Source organism: Alexandromys fortis, unplaced genomic scaffold, assembly GCF_014885135.2.
Source record: "Alexandromys fortis isolate MF-2015 unplaced genomic scaffold, M_Fortis_MF-2015_v1.1 scaffold_238, whole genome shotgun sequence".
NCBI lineage: Eukaryota > Metazoa > Chordata > Mammalia > Rodentia > Cricetidae > Alexandromys > Alexandromys fortis.
Genome location: NW_026068126.1, coordinates 1,754,651 through 1,768,371, shown reverse-complemented (window position 1 = coordinate 1,768,371; position 13,721 = coordinate 1,754,651). Strand labels below are relative to the sequence as shown.

Below are 13,721 nucleotides of genomic sequence, written 5' to 3'. Positions count from 1 at the left end.
GCACCCCTTCCTTATCCCCATTCCTGTGCCCAGCACCCCTTCCTTATCCCCATTCCTGTGCCCAGCACCCCTTCCTTATCTCCATTCCTCTGTGCCCAGCACCCCTTCCTTATCCCCATTCCTCTGTACCCAGCACCCCTTCCCTGTGTCCTCTCTTTTCCAAGTCCTTGCAAATTTCTGTGAGATCCCCCAAATGCGAAGGCCTGGATTAGTTCAGAACCATGAGTGTAAGGAGCAGACCTCCTCTCTGGAGTTACTGCCCTTCCTTCTGGCGTTTTGTCAAACATGACTTCTGGCAAAACACCTTGATCACATCTCTATTAGATTTTAAAAGTCTGCATGATTTGTTTTGTTTGTTCATTTGTTTGTTTTTTTGCTTTTGTTGTTTTGAGACAGGGTCTCATGTAACCTTGTCCGGCCTTGAACTCACTATGTAGACAAGGGTGACCTAAAGCTAGAAACCTGTTTCTGTCTCTCAAGTGCTGCAGTCACAGGCATGTACCACTGTGCTGTTATGTGATAATGAGAATGGAACCCAGGGCTTCATGCGGGGTGGACAAGCACTTACTAACTGAGCTACAGCCCTAGCCCTTGCTGGAATTGTTCTTAGCTACCTGCTGCTGAGGTTGCTCACGCAGTGGGGATGCTCAGCAGTACACTCTCCTTGTATAGGTAAGGTGCCTTCCCCTTGGCACAACCCCTAGAGAATAGACCTGGCTTCTATCTGGCTGGCCAGAGTCACGGTTCAGAAAAAAGAAACACAGGGCCACAGTAATCACAGTCCATGGTTAAATTTGTCCTGTCCAAAGGACATGCGCACTCCCCACCACAGCAAAGATGCCAGGACTTCAGGTGGCTTGAAGTAGGGCTCAATCCTTACTGAATTTTCAGTGCATGAGCGTGGGAACTGGACAATTCCTGCAGGGGCCTTTCTGGAGGCCTCATGGGCTCCCACATGTTCACAGACAGGGGAATGGACTTAAAGTTCATGGGGTCTCTGCTTCTCTGGGATTTTAAGCACATTGGGGGGGGTGTAAGAAGGCAACAAAGGCTTGATAGAGTTCCCAGACGCCCATAATGAGGCCAAGGACACCCTTGCTTGTATTTTCCTGTTCTTCGTAGAACTTAATTTTGCTCTTGTTGCCAAATACTTAAAGCTGGTTGAGGTTTTGCAGAGAGCATCCCCAAGGATACGAGGGGGAACAGAAGAGCCTTCTCCAGTCAACAGGAGACAAAACTTTGGCAAAATAGGAGAAGCTTCCACTCTAAGTAAGCCTGTTCTGCTCACAGGGCCTAGACTAAACTCCAAGTATCTGGAAATACCCACAATTCTCCAGGATGAGACCCTCTAAGAAAACCTTTGGCAGGATCCCCCTATTTCCTATAATTGGTAATTGGTATCAACCTGTTTTTGTTTTTGTTTTTCCCAAGATAGGGCTTCTCTGTGTAGCCCTGGCTGTCCTGGAACTAGCTCTCGCTCTGTAGACCAGGCTGGCCTCAAACTCAGAGGTCCACCTGCCTCTGCCTCCCAAGTGTTGGGATAAAGGCATGTATCACCACTTCCTGGCTGGTATCAACCTTTTGTCTAGAATTTGGAAAAACTTACTCCAATAGTGATCCTTGCGCTGGAACCATGCTGCATTTGATAACTAGGGCATGACTTGTTTCTGAGATCAAGGGACAAACCTTTTAAGTCAGCAAATATAGACTGTCCCAAAGACCACAAAGTAACTAAAGCCTTGATGTAGACTTAACCATGGTTTCTAGCCCCAGTGGGTTCCAGTTCTGAAGTAAAGTATAGTTGTGTGAAGAAAGGGCCACTGACAGTCACCTCTCCACACTGCACTCTAGGCTTCTCTCTAACTGACCCACAGCACTGGAAAGAAATGGGCACAGGCTGTTCATCCTCTAACAAGGAAGTGGCCTTTCTACAGTGGCCCCCTGAAGCTGGCCAGGATGTCTGTCTTACTTTGGAAATTTTTATTCCTGATTGCTGTCTTGGGAAACCCCAAAAGGTTCACACTGGGAGTTCCCCTACTTGCTGACAATAAGCTTTGGGCCTGCTTATGCCTCTGGCATGTCACCTGTCTGAGCTGATCCTTTTGGACTAAAGAATGGGTCACTGGGTGGGCACACCCTCATGGCTTTTCCCTCCAGCCTTCGTATGGCCAGCAAGTTGCTTTCATTATCCAACATCAGCTTTCTTAACTGTACAAAAATGGGTTAGCACCTGTTTTCAAATTCAGGTCAAATAGGGCTGGCTGTTGGGGGCCCAACAAGATCACATGTTACGTCACTGAAAGTCCACACATAACCTTTTGTGAAATAGCAAAGGGTATTTGTGAGTACACTTACCTTTCCCTTTTTCCCCACTTGCTCCTCTCACCCCAGACCAGAGGCTGAGGACAGTTGTGAAGGCTCAGGCCCACCCCGCCCTGAGTAAACGTGCACCTCAGAGTAACAATTTCCAAATACTCAGTGTGCATTCACTTGTCCCATACACATTCAAGGTAGACACCATCTCCCCACCATGGTAGATCTGAGGGCAGGGAGTCCCATATCAGGGGAGAGTGCTGTGTCACCCTCTTCAACTAAGGAATGTCCTCTGTGTAACTCCACTCTGCTTTTAGAGTCATTCTGAAAACCTAAAGCCATGCCTTTTTATTCCCACAAGACAGAAATCTGTAGATAAAACAGCACATTTTCCTATCAGGCCTGCGTGTGCGACTCTCCACCCATCTTGTCCTTTTTCTCTTTCCAATCCAGTGCTCTGGCACAGCAGAATCCTAAATGTCATGAAATGACCAAACCAGACATATTTAAAGCCAATAATCTCATGCCAACTGAATAAATAAAACCACTCAGACTTTGAAGACTGGCTGGGACTCACCCTGAATTTGTTTGTGACTCATTCATGCTGAGTGTGTGTTTGCTCTCAGCCCTTGATAAACACTTCTTCCAATCTCCTGGGAGATTTCCTTACTAAAGACGTGTATTTTCTGTTTTAAATCCATAGGCGAGGAAACGAGGCCTCATTTGTTCCTTCCAGAAGGGCTGGAGGCCGCAGAGTTATTGAAAACACAGATGGTTCTGAAGAAGAAATGGATGCTCGGGACTCAGACTTCAATGGAACCAAAGCCAATGAATAAATTCAGAACTATACATCGTGGCAGGGAAACAAAACACTGAGGACAGCAGAATCTAGCGGACTATGCTTAGCGTTCGGCTCCATTCATTCTCAAGTCGCAGATATCACCTCACCCCTCACGACAGTCGGCCCACAGCCCACACAAAGGGTGTGAATTCATGTTTTAGGATGTGCTATCAAAGAAGATGCAGGCCAGACCTTGCGCTGGTGGGGGGGGGGGTACAGGTTTTAGGAAAACAGCCCCAGTCACCATCAACTGTGTTTACATGAAATGAGTAAGTTACCTAATGGGTGCCACTGCCCCCAGTCCACTCCCAAATCATTCCCTGACCAACCAGTTGCTCCAGCTCGGGAAAGAAGCCCTTGTTTGAAAACTCCCTTCTCCTCCCTGGCTGCCACACCTCAGACACACACAGTTCATTCACCAAGACCAAGTGAACTAAAAAGGAAACACTGCTCCAAGGGCTGAGTACTGAGATCGCACTGTCTTACTTGCACCCAGGCTGTACCCATGGACACTTTCACTAATAAAACATAAGTCACGAAAATGGAGTTGGCTCTTCTGTCAAGCTGTAGTCTAGTGCAGGGCAGGGCAGGACATCCGTCACCCTGTGAACGTTTTAGTTAGTCCATAAACTGGGCAAACAATCACGGAGGGATTAACATGCATAAGGGAGGGCTTTATTTGGACATGAAGTTGAAGGCTGTGCACCAGCTGTGCAGCTGTCCTGCTTGAGCATCTGGTCTGAAAATTACAATGTCCCCAACACCTTTGAAGACCCTTTTCCACCAACACTGAAAAATCCCAAATGGAATGGGTCATAAGCAAAACTCAGACACACTAAAATTACTGTATAAAATTACTTTCAGGTGTCAGGCACAGGGGTGTTATGCCTGTACTCCCAGCACTTAAGAGGGGGAAGTAGGATGACTGAAAACTTAAGGCCAGCCTGGGCTACCTAGTTCTGGGATGGCATGATTTATATAATGAGACCCTGTCTCAAATAAATGCATAAATAGAAATAAAAACCTTCAGACTACATGTAGAAGACATACATGGGACTGAAGAGCCCTAGCTGCTCTTCTAGAGGACCCGGGTTCAATTCCAAGCACCCAACTGTCTGTAACTCCAGTTCCAGGGCATGTGACACCTTCACACCAATGCACACAAAATAGTTTTAAAAAAAAAAAAGGCATACATTGAAGCCCAGTGAATTCTGTGTTTAGAACTGGGTCCTGCCTCCAGGCTGCAAAAATATCACAACGTCCTAAAGACACCAAGTCCTAGGTACTTCTGGTCCCAAGTCTTTCAAGGGCAGCACAGTCAACCAATATTTTAAGCACAAGGTTTCTTGATCTCTTTAAATTACAATATTTTTGTTCAGCAAAGCAGGTCAGCAAAATCCCTCAGAAAGCCAGACACAAAGTATTTATGGCGGGTGCTCACCACATGACAGTGTGAGCCCAATGACCTGAGTTTAATCCTTGGCACTCACACCACTTGAGTGTGGTGGCATATACTCCCTCATACACCAATAAAGGATTTAAAAGTAAATACTTCAGACTTGTAGGCCACATCTTTCTCTACAACACATTCATCTTCGAGCAAAACTGTTTGAAAAATAAAACCCCAAACACCTAAAGCAGAGTGGCCCACGCCTAAGTCCTTGGTTTGGAAGCCATCTAAGGCTATCTCACCCCACCCCCAAAAAAACATTTAAGAAATCATTCTTAGCATGAAGAATCTACAGAAGCACACCAGGGACCTTTAATTCCCAATTACTGTAAAAGTTCTAGTCCACACACACTTTTCCAAAGCCCAACTCAACAGACTTTAAAATAAGAGACAGGAAATAGATACTAAAATGCTGAAAAAGCCAGTCCTCCCACAAATGCTGATATAACTGGAATGACATATAAACATTTCCCCAAAATCACTGCTGAAAAGTTGACTTTAATAGAAAAATTTTAAAAACAGATCTAATGAGTAAGGTGCTTTGCAAACACGAGGCCCTGAGTCCAGACCCTCAGTACCCTTGTGCAACTCCACCTGGCAGGGCAGAGAAAGTCACTCTTGAAGCTTGTTGGCCAACCTAGCCTAATGGATGAACTGGGGTCTAATAAGAGACCCCACCTCAAAAAGTAAGACACCAAACATCGACCTCTGTGCACACATGTGCCCACACACCCACCCACACACCTATATACATCACCCATAGAACTGAAGAAGATAACAGATATTGACTTCTGATTCCCAAGCATGTGAACACACGCCTCCAATCCGCACAAGCAACTACATATACCCACACACAAAATGTTATTCCTCCATTATTTTATTACTTGGCTAAACAAAAAAAAAAAAATGAACTTTAGGGCCATGTGCAAACACGGAAGGACAAACACACAGCAGTAAAGCAGGCATTTCTTTTGATTTTATTTTTTAATATAAAAAAATAAAGGCCATCTTTTCCCAGGCTATAATGTCTGAGGGGAACAAATGGCCACACAGCTTAAAACCACCTTGTGAATGTCAGCAGCACTCAGAAAGTTCTAGGTTCAATTCAAGGCCAGGTTTGCCCTATCTACTAAAAAATGCATTAGTAGCGAAGTGAAGGGTACTAAGCTCTGGAAATCAGTGCGCATTTCTCATTGTGGACAGAAGCAGGAGGTGGTGCTTCACCCCAGACAGACCAGACAAGGCTCTGGCGTTGCAGTTCTGTGCTCATTTCTCTACATCCCAAGGGAGCGACCACCAGTGGCTGAGAATCTGATGCTTTAGTCACTCTTGTTATTCTATAGACATAGAATGATGAAGTCTTGTTCTTAGGGATGGCATGACAAAGCCCAGTCCAACTCCAAGTTGTTCATGGTTGTGATGCAGAAGTCGCCCCAACATCAAGGCGAGAGCTCAGGAGAGATGGGAAGCTGGGTTTATCTACAGAGAATAATCTCCCACTGACCAGAGGAGTCAGACACACCTCTGAAAATCTTCATGAGGCAGATTAGAAGTGTCAAAGGGCTGGGCAGTGGTGGTGCACAATTGAGAGGCAGAGGCAGGCAGATCTCTGAGTTCAAGGCCAGCCTGCTCTACATAGTGAGTTCCAGGACGGTCAGGGCTACACAGAGACACCCCATCTTGTAAAGGTCATGGTCATGGTTTAAACGGCCCCATGCTTCTGTGATCTTCCAGTTCTAGACACAATTTAATCATGCTGTAAAGCACTGGCAGGATGTTCCAGAAGACAGCTTCAGCTGGAAGTAGGCTGCGGGAGAGCTCCTGAGCTAGCTGGGCTCTAGTTCCCCCTGAAGATTAGGCATATTCAAAACACCTCTGGAGGCCATTAAAACTCTAGGTAGCCAATGACAGGGTGGCCCCATCATCCAGACCTTAGAGCTGGAGGGCGGTGGGGTGAAGAACCAGTTCATCTCTATGACGCATACTGCCAGGGGCTGGGCCACATCACAGCAATGATGCTGAGTCCACAGCCAACAGCTAAATATAAAGAGGGTAGGACAGGTGAGGGCGCAGTTCCCATTGGTCCTAAAGCAAAAGCTTGACCACACCCTGGGTGGACGGCGGTGCCGGTGATGAGAGCTGTGAGGCTGGCTTCCCAAACTCCAAGCGTTTTCCTGACCTTCAGACAGAGCAAACACATTTAACAGACGTGACAGGAGTTTGCCATGGCTAGCACAGGGACCCCAGGGTTCTAAGGGTGAATGTCTCACAGGGTCTCAGCTTTCTCTCCTGTGAAATGAAGAAAAGGATACTGGCTATCTGGTTCCCTGATTTTAAAGGCTACAGAAAAAGCACCCTATCTCAGAAGATCCCACAAAAATGTTACTTCTTGGTCACTTCATTTAGAGTGGGTGGGGAATGCTGAAATTTGAACCCAGGGACGTATGTCTACTGAGCAACATTTCTTAATTTTTAATTCAATTCCTTGAATTAAAAAAAAATTAAGGGCTGGAGAGATGGCTCAGTGGTTAAGAGCACTGCCTGCTCTTCCAAAGGTCTTGAGTTCAATTCCCAGCAACCATATGGTGGCTCATAACCATCTGTAATGAGATCTGGTGCCCTCTTCTGGCGTGTGGGCATGCATGCAGACAGAATACTGAGAATACTATACACACAATAAATAAATAAATAAATAAATAAATAAATAAATAAATAAATAAATAAATAAAAATCAAGGTTGACGAGATGGCTCAACAGGTGAAGATGTTTGTTGGTAGCCTAAAAGTCTGAATCCCAGAACCCACATAGTAGAAAAAACTGACTTTTGCCAGTTGTCCCCTGACCTTCACACATGCACTATGGAAAACAGACTTGTGCACATGTGTACACACAATAATTTAAAATTTTTATTTTAAATGAAAATTTGACTGGGCATGGTGGTATGCATGCTTTTAATCCCAGCACACAGAACGCAGAGATAGGCAGCTCTTTGGTCTGCACAGCCCTTCAAGTCCCAGGCCAGTCGAGGATACACAGTGAAGCCTGGTTTCAAAAATAAATACATACACTTAAAAAAAAATCTGTATTTAAAGGTCCAGAAGCTAAGAGTGCAGCAGTGGATGAATTCACTTCCCTCACGTGCTGCCTTACACCTGGGCCCAAAGGCCAGGCAGGTTTCTTTCTTTCTTTCTTTTTTTTTTTTTAAAGTTATATTTTTTTATTTATTATGTATACAATATTCTGTCTGTGTGTATGTCTGCAGGCCAGAAGAGGGCACCAGATCTCATTACAGATGGTTGTGAGCCACCATGTGGTTGCTGGGAATTGAACTCAGGACCTTTGGAAGAGCAGGCAATGCTCTTAACCGCTGAGCCATCTCTCCAGCCCCAGGCAGGTTTCTTTTGATGAATCCCAAGATCTAGGGCTTCCCTTAGGCAAGAAAAGAAAAGAAGTGCGGGCACTCAGCGCTGTGTCCATCCCTGTGGCTGTTCCAGGAATCTGGTCCGGCTGGGCAATAGCTCAGCTGGCAAAAGTGCTGCCTTGCAGCATCAGGACCTGAATTTGATCCCCAACACCTATGTAAAAAGCCAGACATGAGGATGCTTTTGACCTCAGCACCGAGGAAGCAGAGGCAGGTGGATCCCTGGGGCTGTTAGCCTACTTGATGAGTTCCACGCCAGGTAAACTCTTGTCTCAAAAAAATCAAGTGGCCAGCACTTGAGGAACATCACTTAAAGCTGACCTCTGGCCTCTGCATACATAAGTACACAATGGAGCCGAACTCACAGAATGCTTTAGGGGAAGTGCAGCTTTCCACAAAGGATCCGGACAGCCCTCTTCACAGTGCAAAATCACACTACAAACACTGCTCTCTCCTTGTCTGCTGGCCCAAATTCAGGTATTATCTAATTTGGCCTTAAGCAAAGGGCTTATTTAAGGCTAGCCTGGAAGCAGAGGCTAAGGTTTTCTGCAATAATCCTATAGCCTTAAAACTAGAGACCATGTGGGGCTGGGGCTGGGGCTGGGGCTGGTGTCTAATCTGAATTCATCAAAGGCACTGACCCTTTATCTCCGACACTGGTGCTGCTCGGCCATCTGTCACCACCATCTTGGCCTTTGGTTCCTTGCCCTGAGGCTGGTCCACTTGCCCGGCTTGGGGACTGATCATACACCAAGTTCCTGCATGATGCTAGTTTGGACTCCAGCGCCTGGGAAGAAACACACTTTCATCAGTCAAGGTGTAGACGGAGGTTGGAGAAATAGCCAGCTGGGGGAGGGGGTGCTTGCCAAGTGTGCATGAAGCACAGGGTTTGATCCCCAGCAGTATATAAACAAGGTACGACATTACCTGTAACTCAGGAGGAAGAGACAGGAGGATCAGAAGTTAAAAGTTATCTTCAGCTGCTTAGCAAATTCGAGGCCAGCCTGGGCCACAGCATTCCCCACCCCTCAAGGAAACAAGAAAGACAGGAACGGAAAAGTCTGAGAGCCACTGGGCATGATGGCACACACCTTTGACCCCAGCCCTCAGGAGGCAGGAGCAGGCAGATCTGTGTGAGTCCAGACAGAGCAGGTTTCAGATGCCTTGCCAGTCTAGGTCACACAGTGAGCTCCAGGACAGCCAGGGTTACAGAAAGATACTATCGAAAAAACCACATAGAAGGTGGGAGCTAGGGAAGAGAAAACCACTTAAATTGTGTTCCCAAGATTCTGAGGGGTCCTCAGTGGAACCCAGTGTGTCTACAAGGACTAAAACTAACCCCCTAAAATATTCAGAAGCTTCCCAGAAAATCATTAGCTCCACCTAGTAAAATATGAGATAGGCGTGGTGTACACCTGCAATCTTAGCACTCAAGGGACTGAGGCAGGAGAATTACTATAAGTTCTAGGCCAGCCTAGGTGACATAGAAAGACTCTGTCCCAAAAAACAACCAGAAACCAAACAAACAAAAAAGAACTACCCTCACCAAATACTAAGAATAGTAATAATCATCTTCTGGAACCGTTCTCTTGTTTACCTCATCAAACCTGCAAAGAGAGTCAACCGAGGTCTTGAACTTGGAGGAAACAAACCTAAAAATTCACAGAGGTACAGACCTTCAGTGTGCGTGCGTGCATGCGTGTGTGTGTGTGTGTGTGTGTGTGTGTGTGTGTGTGTGTGTGTGTGTGTTCTCTTTCTGCCTCAGGCCAGGCTGACATTAAATGACCTTCAGGCATAGTTTCTAAAACTGAAAGAACAGCTACAAGAATTCTGTGTGGCTGCCTGAGGACAAAAGCTCCTCCCTGTGACTAACAGAAAGCCAGGAAGGCCAAGGCTGTTTCTTTGCTTTGCTTCTTAAGATGTTCTATAGACAGACAGAGGAAAAAGGACTGACCCATTTCTAAATAGCTCTTGGACTTTTTTTTTTTTTTTCAAATTAAGAAAGAACTTCCAGTTTAGCTTGGAAGCCCACAACTACAGTCTCAGAATTTGGGGACTGTGAGGCAGGAAGAAGGCTGCTAGTGTGGGGCCTGAGAGACAGACAAACTACTTGGGAGAAAAAATGGAAGATGCCTGGATTCAGAGCACCTGATCCCTCTATATGAAACTCTCGTCTCATGATGAAAGGTCTAGCCACATCTAAAACTCAGGTCTCTGTGAAAGCGGGAAGAGAGGCTGTCTAGAAAACCTTCAAACAAAAAAAACCCGCAAAGGCTGGAGCTTACCCCAACTTTCCGAAGCAGGTCCCCAACGATGTTTAGGGCTGATATTCGGGCTGCAGGTGTGAGTGGGGTCCCACTGTTAGAACTGTCCAGACCTGGGTATACAAGAAGCACAAGTCACACAGTACTATATAGTCTGTGTACCAATGTCACCAAACTCCAACTGTGGGGGTGGGGACGAAAGCTGACACCTTCCTTTTGAGTTTGGTCACTATCTTATCTGGGCAACATGCCAAGAGTCTACCAGTCTATTTTTTGAGTTCTTGGTAAGATTATGTTAAACATGTATTTTCACAGGTTAATCTTTTTAAACCAAGCCAAGGCAGTCTAAGGACTCCACGGAGCTCGTTAATAACATTGAAAATGATTAGGATAGATATATGCATGGTGAAAAAAATTGGGGAGCGAAAGGCAGGGTCCTTCCTGTCAGTGTGGCCACTGGGGTTGCAGCCATGCACCACCACAGCCAGCTGCTCCACTCGTGGCCAGTGATGGCTCTGTGGGTAAAAACACTTGCTGCTGAGCCCAACTTCCACATGCACACCATGGCAGCCCTTCATAATTAAAAAGAAATTCTTTTTCTTTTTATGAGCCCCTCCCCCAACACAGCGGTACAACTGTAGGCCCCACGAGACCAGCTGAACCTGAACCAAACTCATCCCCAGTAGTTTGAACCCCAATAGGCTCCTATATTTGAATGCTTGGTCACCAGGGAGTAAAACTGTTTGAAGGGATTATAAGGATTAGGAGGTGTGGCCTTGTTGGAGGAAGTTTTCCTAGGTTTCAAAAGTCCATGCCAGGCCCAGTACCTCTACTTGTGGACCAGGAAGTGCCTGCCTGCCATCATGTTCTTTGCCATGATTAAAATGAACTAAATCTCTAAAACTGTAAGCAAACCTCCAGTTAAGTACTTTCTTTTATAAGACTGCCTTAGTCATGGTGTTTACGCAGCAATAGAACAGCGATTAAGACACCAAGTGAGTCATGTGAACCCTGAAACACAGGAAACTGCTCTGGACTGGGACCCCAGAGGCCACACCAGTCTTCATCAGCAAGGCTCACACTGTGAACTGAGGCTTACACCCTTGAACCAACCTATGTGGCTGTGAACCTCAACTCTGCCACTGATCTGTTAGGTAACGTCGGGGACATTGGCATACACATCTGAAAGATGGGACTACCACCGGTACTGAGACTGTGAGGAGGCTCTGTGCGGCCCTACTATGAAGTGTGGTAAATTGTGAGGAGGCTCTGTGTGGCCCTACTATGAAGGGTGGTAAACTGTGAGGAGGCTCTGTGTGGCCCTACTATGAAGTGTGGTAAAGACTGTGAGGAGGCTCTGTGTGGCCCTACTATGAAGTGTGGTAAAGACTGTAAGGAGGCTGTATGTGGTCCTACTATGAAGGGTGATAAACTGTGAGGAGGCTCTGTGTGGCCCTACTATGAAGTGTAGTAAATTTTGAGGAGGCTCTATGCGGTCCTACTATGAAGGGTGGTAAACAAGATGTCAACCATATATGAGCATTTGATAACTGTCTATTTGCCTGATTCATCAGCCGAGAGGCTGGGGGCAGAACTCAAAATTTTCAGTTTTAAGCACACCAATTACTTTGGGCCCATTTCCAAGTAGATCTATTGCAGAACTCCTCCGCCCCCTCATAAGTATTTATTTATGAGATAGTCACTCACTATGTAGACCAGGCTAGCCTTGAACGTTCAATCCTATTGCTTCTGCCTCAAGAACACAGAGATTACAGATATGTACTATCATGTCCAACCCATGATGCTTTTAACTTTTATTTGTATGTGACTGGAGTGGTCAGCTAGGATGGACCCACATCCTTCTGTTTTTTACCACAGGATGTGTTACGCCCTGTGTCACTCAAAACCCCCGTCATGTATCATGACAGCCTGCCCCACTGATCCCCACACTACTCCCTAACCCTGAGCTAGATCCACACCACCTTACCCAGGACCCACATTAGGTTCTCATCAGGACAAATCTTTAATTTATTCACTCATTCATTTTGAGTCAGGGTCTCTCTACAAAGCCCTGGCTATCCTGGAACTCACTATGTAGACTGGCCTTGGACTCAGATCTCCACCTGCTTCTGCCTCTCAAGTACTGGACTTAGAGGTCTGCATCACCATGTCTGGCCTCTTTGAATCAAGGAAAATTTTTCCCTTTGTCCCATCTCCTTACCACGTCTGAATATTCCTGGTGTGTTTAAACCAGAGCTGGGTCCTCGGTGAGCTATGGGAGTGGACGGCATAGAGCCTGTAGCCTGTACAGCCATGTCTGTCCTCTCAGTTTCCCCAGAGCCTGGCAAGGGTGTCCGGGGCTTGTCTTGCTTCTGCTGCACAGCCAATTCCTGCCGCAGATCTATGCCGGGAAAGGAGCCAGAATGTGAGCCCTCTCTTCTGGGTGAGGATGAAGCCAAAACAGGAGGGCTACACCCCAGAAATCAACCTTGAAACCCTGACTAGCGGGACACCCACATGTCCTCCTAACAGTTATACAAAACAACACACTTCCTTTCTGCAGGATACAGAAGAACACGAAACGATGGTACATGCTTCACCATGCTAATGCTCAGTACAGACAGAATCCCAAGGGAAACTACCCACTATCCACCCCCCAGGACCCTTCCCTATGGAACATGTGACCAAGTTTTGCTTTTTTTCTGTGTGCTGTTGTTTTTTCTTTTCTTTTTGAAATTTGGGAACAGTTTTATTCGACTTTAAACGAGAAACCCAAGCAGGCAAGCTTGAAATCTTAGCAGCTACCAGAAGGAAGTTAAGAGAAAAGGAAGAGAGAAAGCCACATCTTTGAGTCAGACTAATGTACTCTGCAATGGCAGGGAGTGAGGAGGTACAAGGGGAAGTAATTCAGAAAGTAGGGTAAACCGTGGAGCAGCAGACTGTAGGACAGAGGCCCAAGTCTCAGTAGTTTACCCTAAGGCAATACCTAATTTCAAGAAAGGCCACAAACTGTGACCACCCACGCATCACCCAGGAACAGACCATCCAAAGGAAATTCCTAACGTTCCAACCATAGTAGATAGGACCACCTGCCAGCACTTAACCCTGGCGTTTCACCAGGACACCCCTAGACAAATGTCAGTCAATCAGGGGTCCTGAACCTTAGAAATCCTTCACCCCCACCTTTGCTACTATAAAAACCTAACCCCAACTGAGCTGGGGGTTGGTCTCCAATCACTCCAACATGTTGAACACATGGAGAGACTGAGTTTGCAAGCGTGTGTAAGAATAAAAGCTCTTTGCTTTTACACTCAGGACTCGGTCTCCTAGTTGGTTTCTGTGATTTGGGCATAACATAGATGACTGTCTTTCTGCTAAGTATCCAGGACGGGCTCAAATACTTGATCCTCCTGAGTCAGCCTCCTGAGCACT

At 46.3% G+C, this 13,721-nt stretch overlaps 2 protein-coding genes across 4 annotated transcripts in view; one reads left to right on the top strand and one right to left on the bottom strand.

Annotated features, from left to right (window-relative positions):
* Myh11 (myosin heavy chain 11) overlaps nt 1-3,700 on the top strand; it is a 97,235-nt gene extending 93,535 nt beyond the window's left edge. Inside the window, exon 39 of the mRNA XM_050125826.1 lies at nt 3,017-3,700. Coding sequence (XP_049981783.1) covers nt 3,017-3,149 — 133 coding nt within the window. The 3' untranslated portion in view covers nt 3,150-3,700. The remainder of the gene's footprint in view (nt 1-3,016) is intronic.
* A 1,858-nt stretch (nt 3,701-5,558) lies between these two features.
* Nucleotides 5,559-13,721, bottom strand: part of Nde1 (nudE neurodevelopment protein 1) — a 32,343-nt gene continuing 24,180 nt past the window's right edge. For 2 of the 3 annotated variants that reach the window (XM_050125802.1, XM_050125803.1), the window contains exons 6-9: nt 12,511-12,690; nt 10,311-10,402; nt 8,667-8,812; nt 5,559-6,783 (exon numbers count right to left, since the gene is read on the bottom strand). In XM_050125802.1, the coding sequence (XP_049981759.1) occupies nt 6,690-6,783; nt 8,667-8,812; nt 10,311-10,402; nt 12,511-12,690 (512 nt within the window). In that variant the 3' untranslated portion in view covers nt 5,559-6,689. Of the gene's footprint in view, nt 6,894-8,666; nt 8,813-10,310; nt 10,403-12,510; nt 12,691-13,721 lie in introns of all 3 variants that reach the window. The other variant, XM_050125804.1, reaches the window with a different exon arrangement.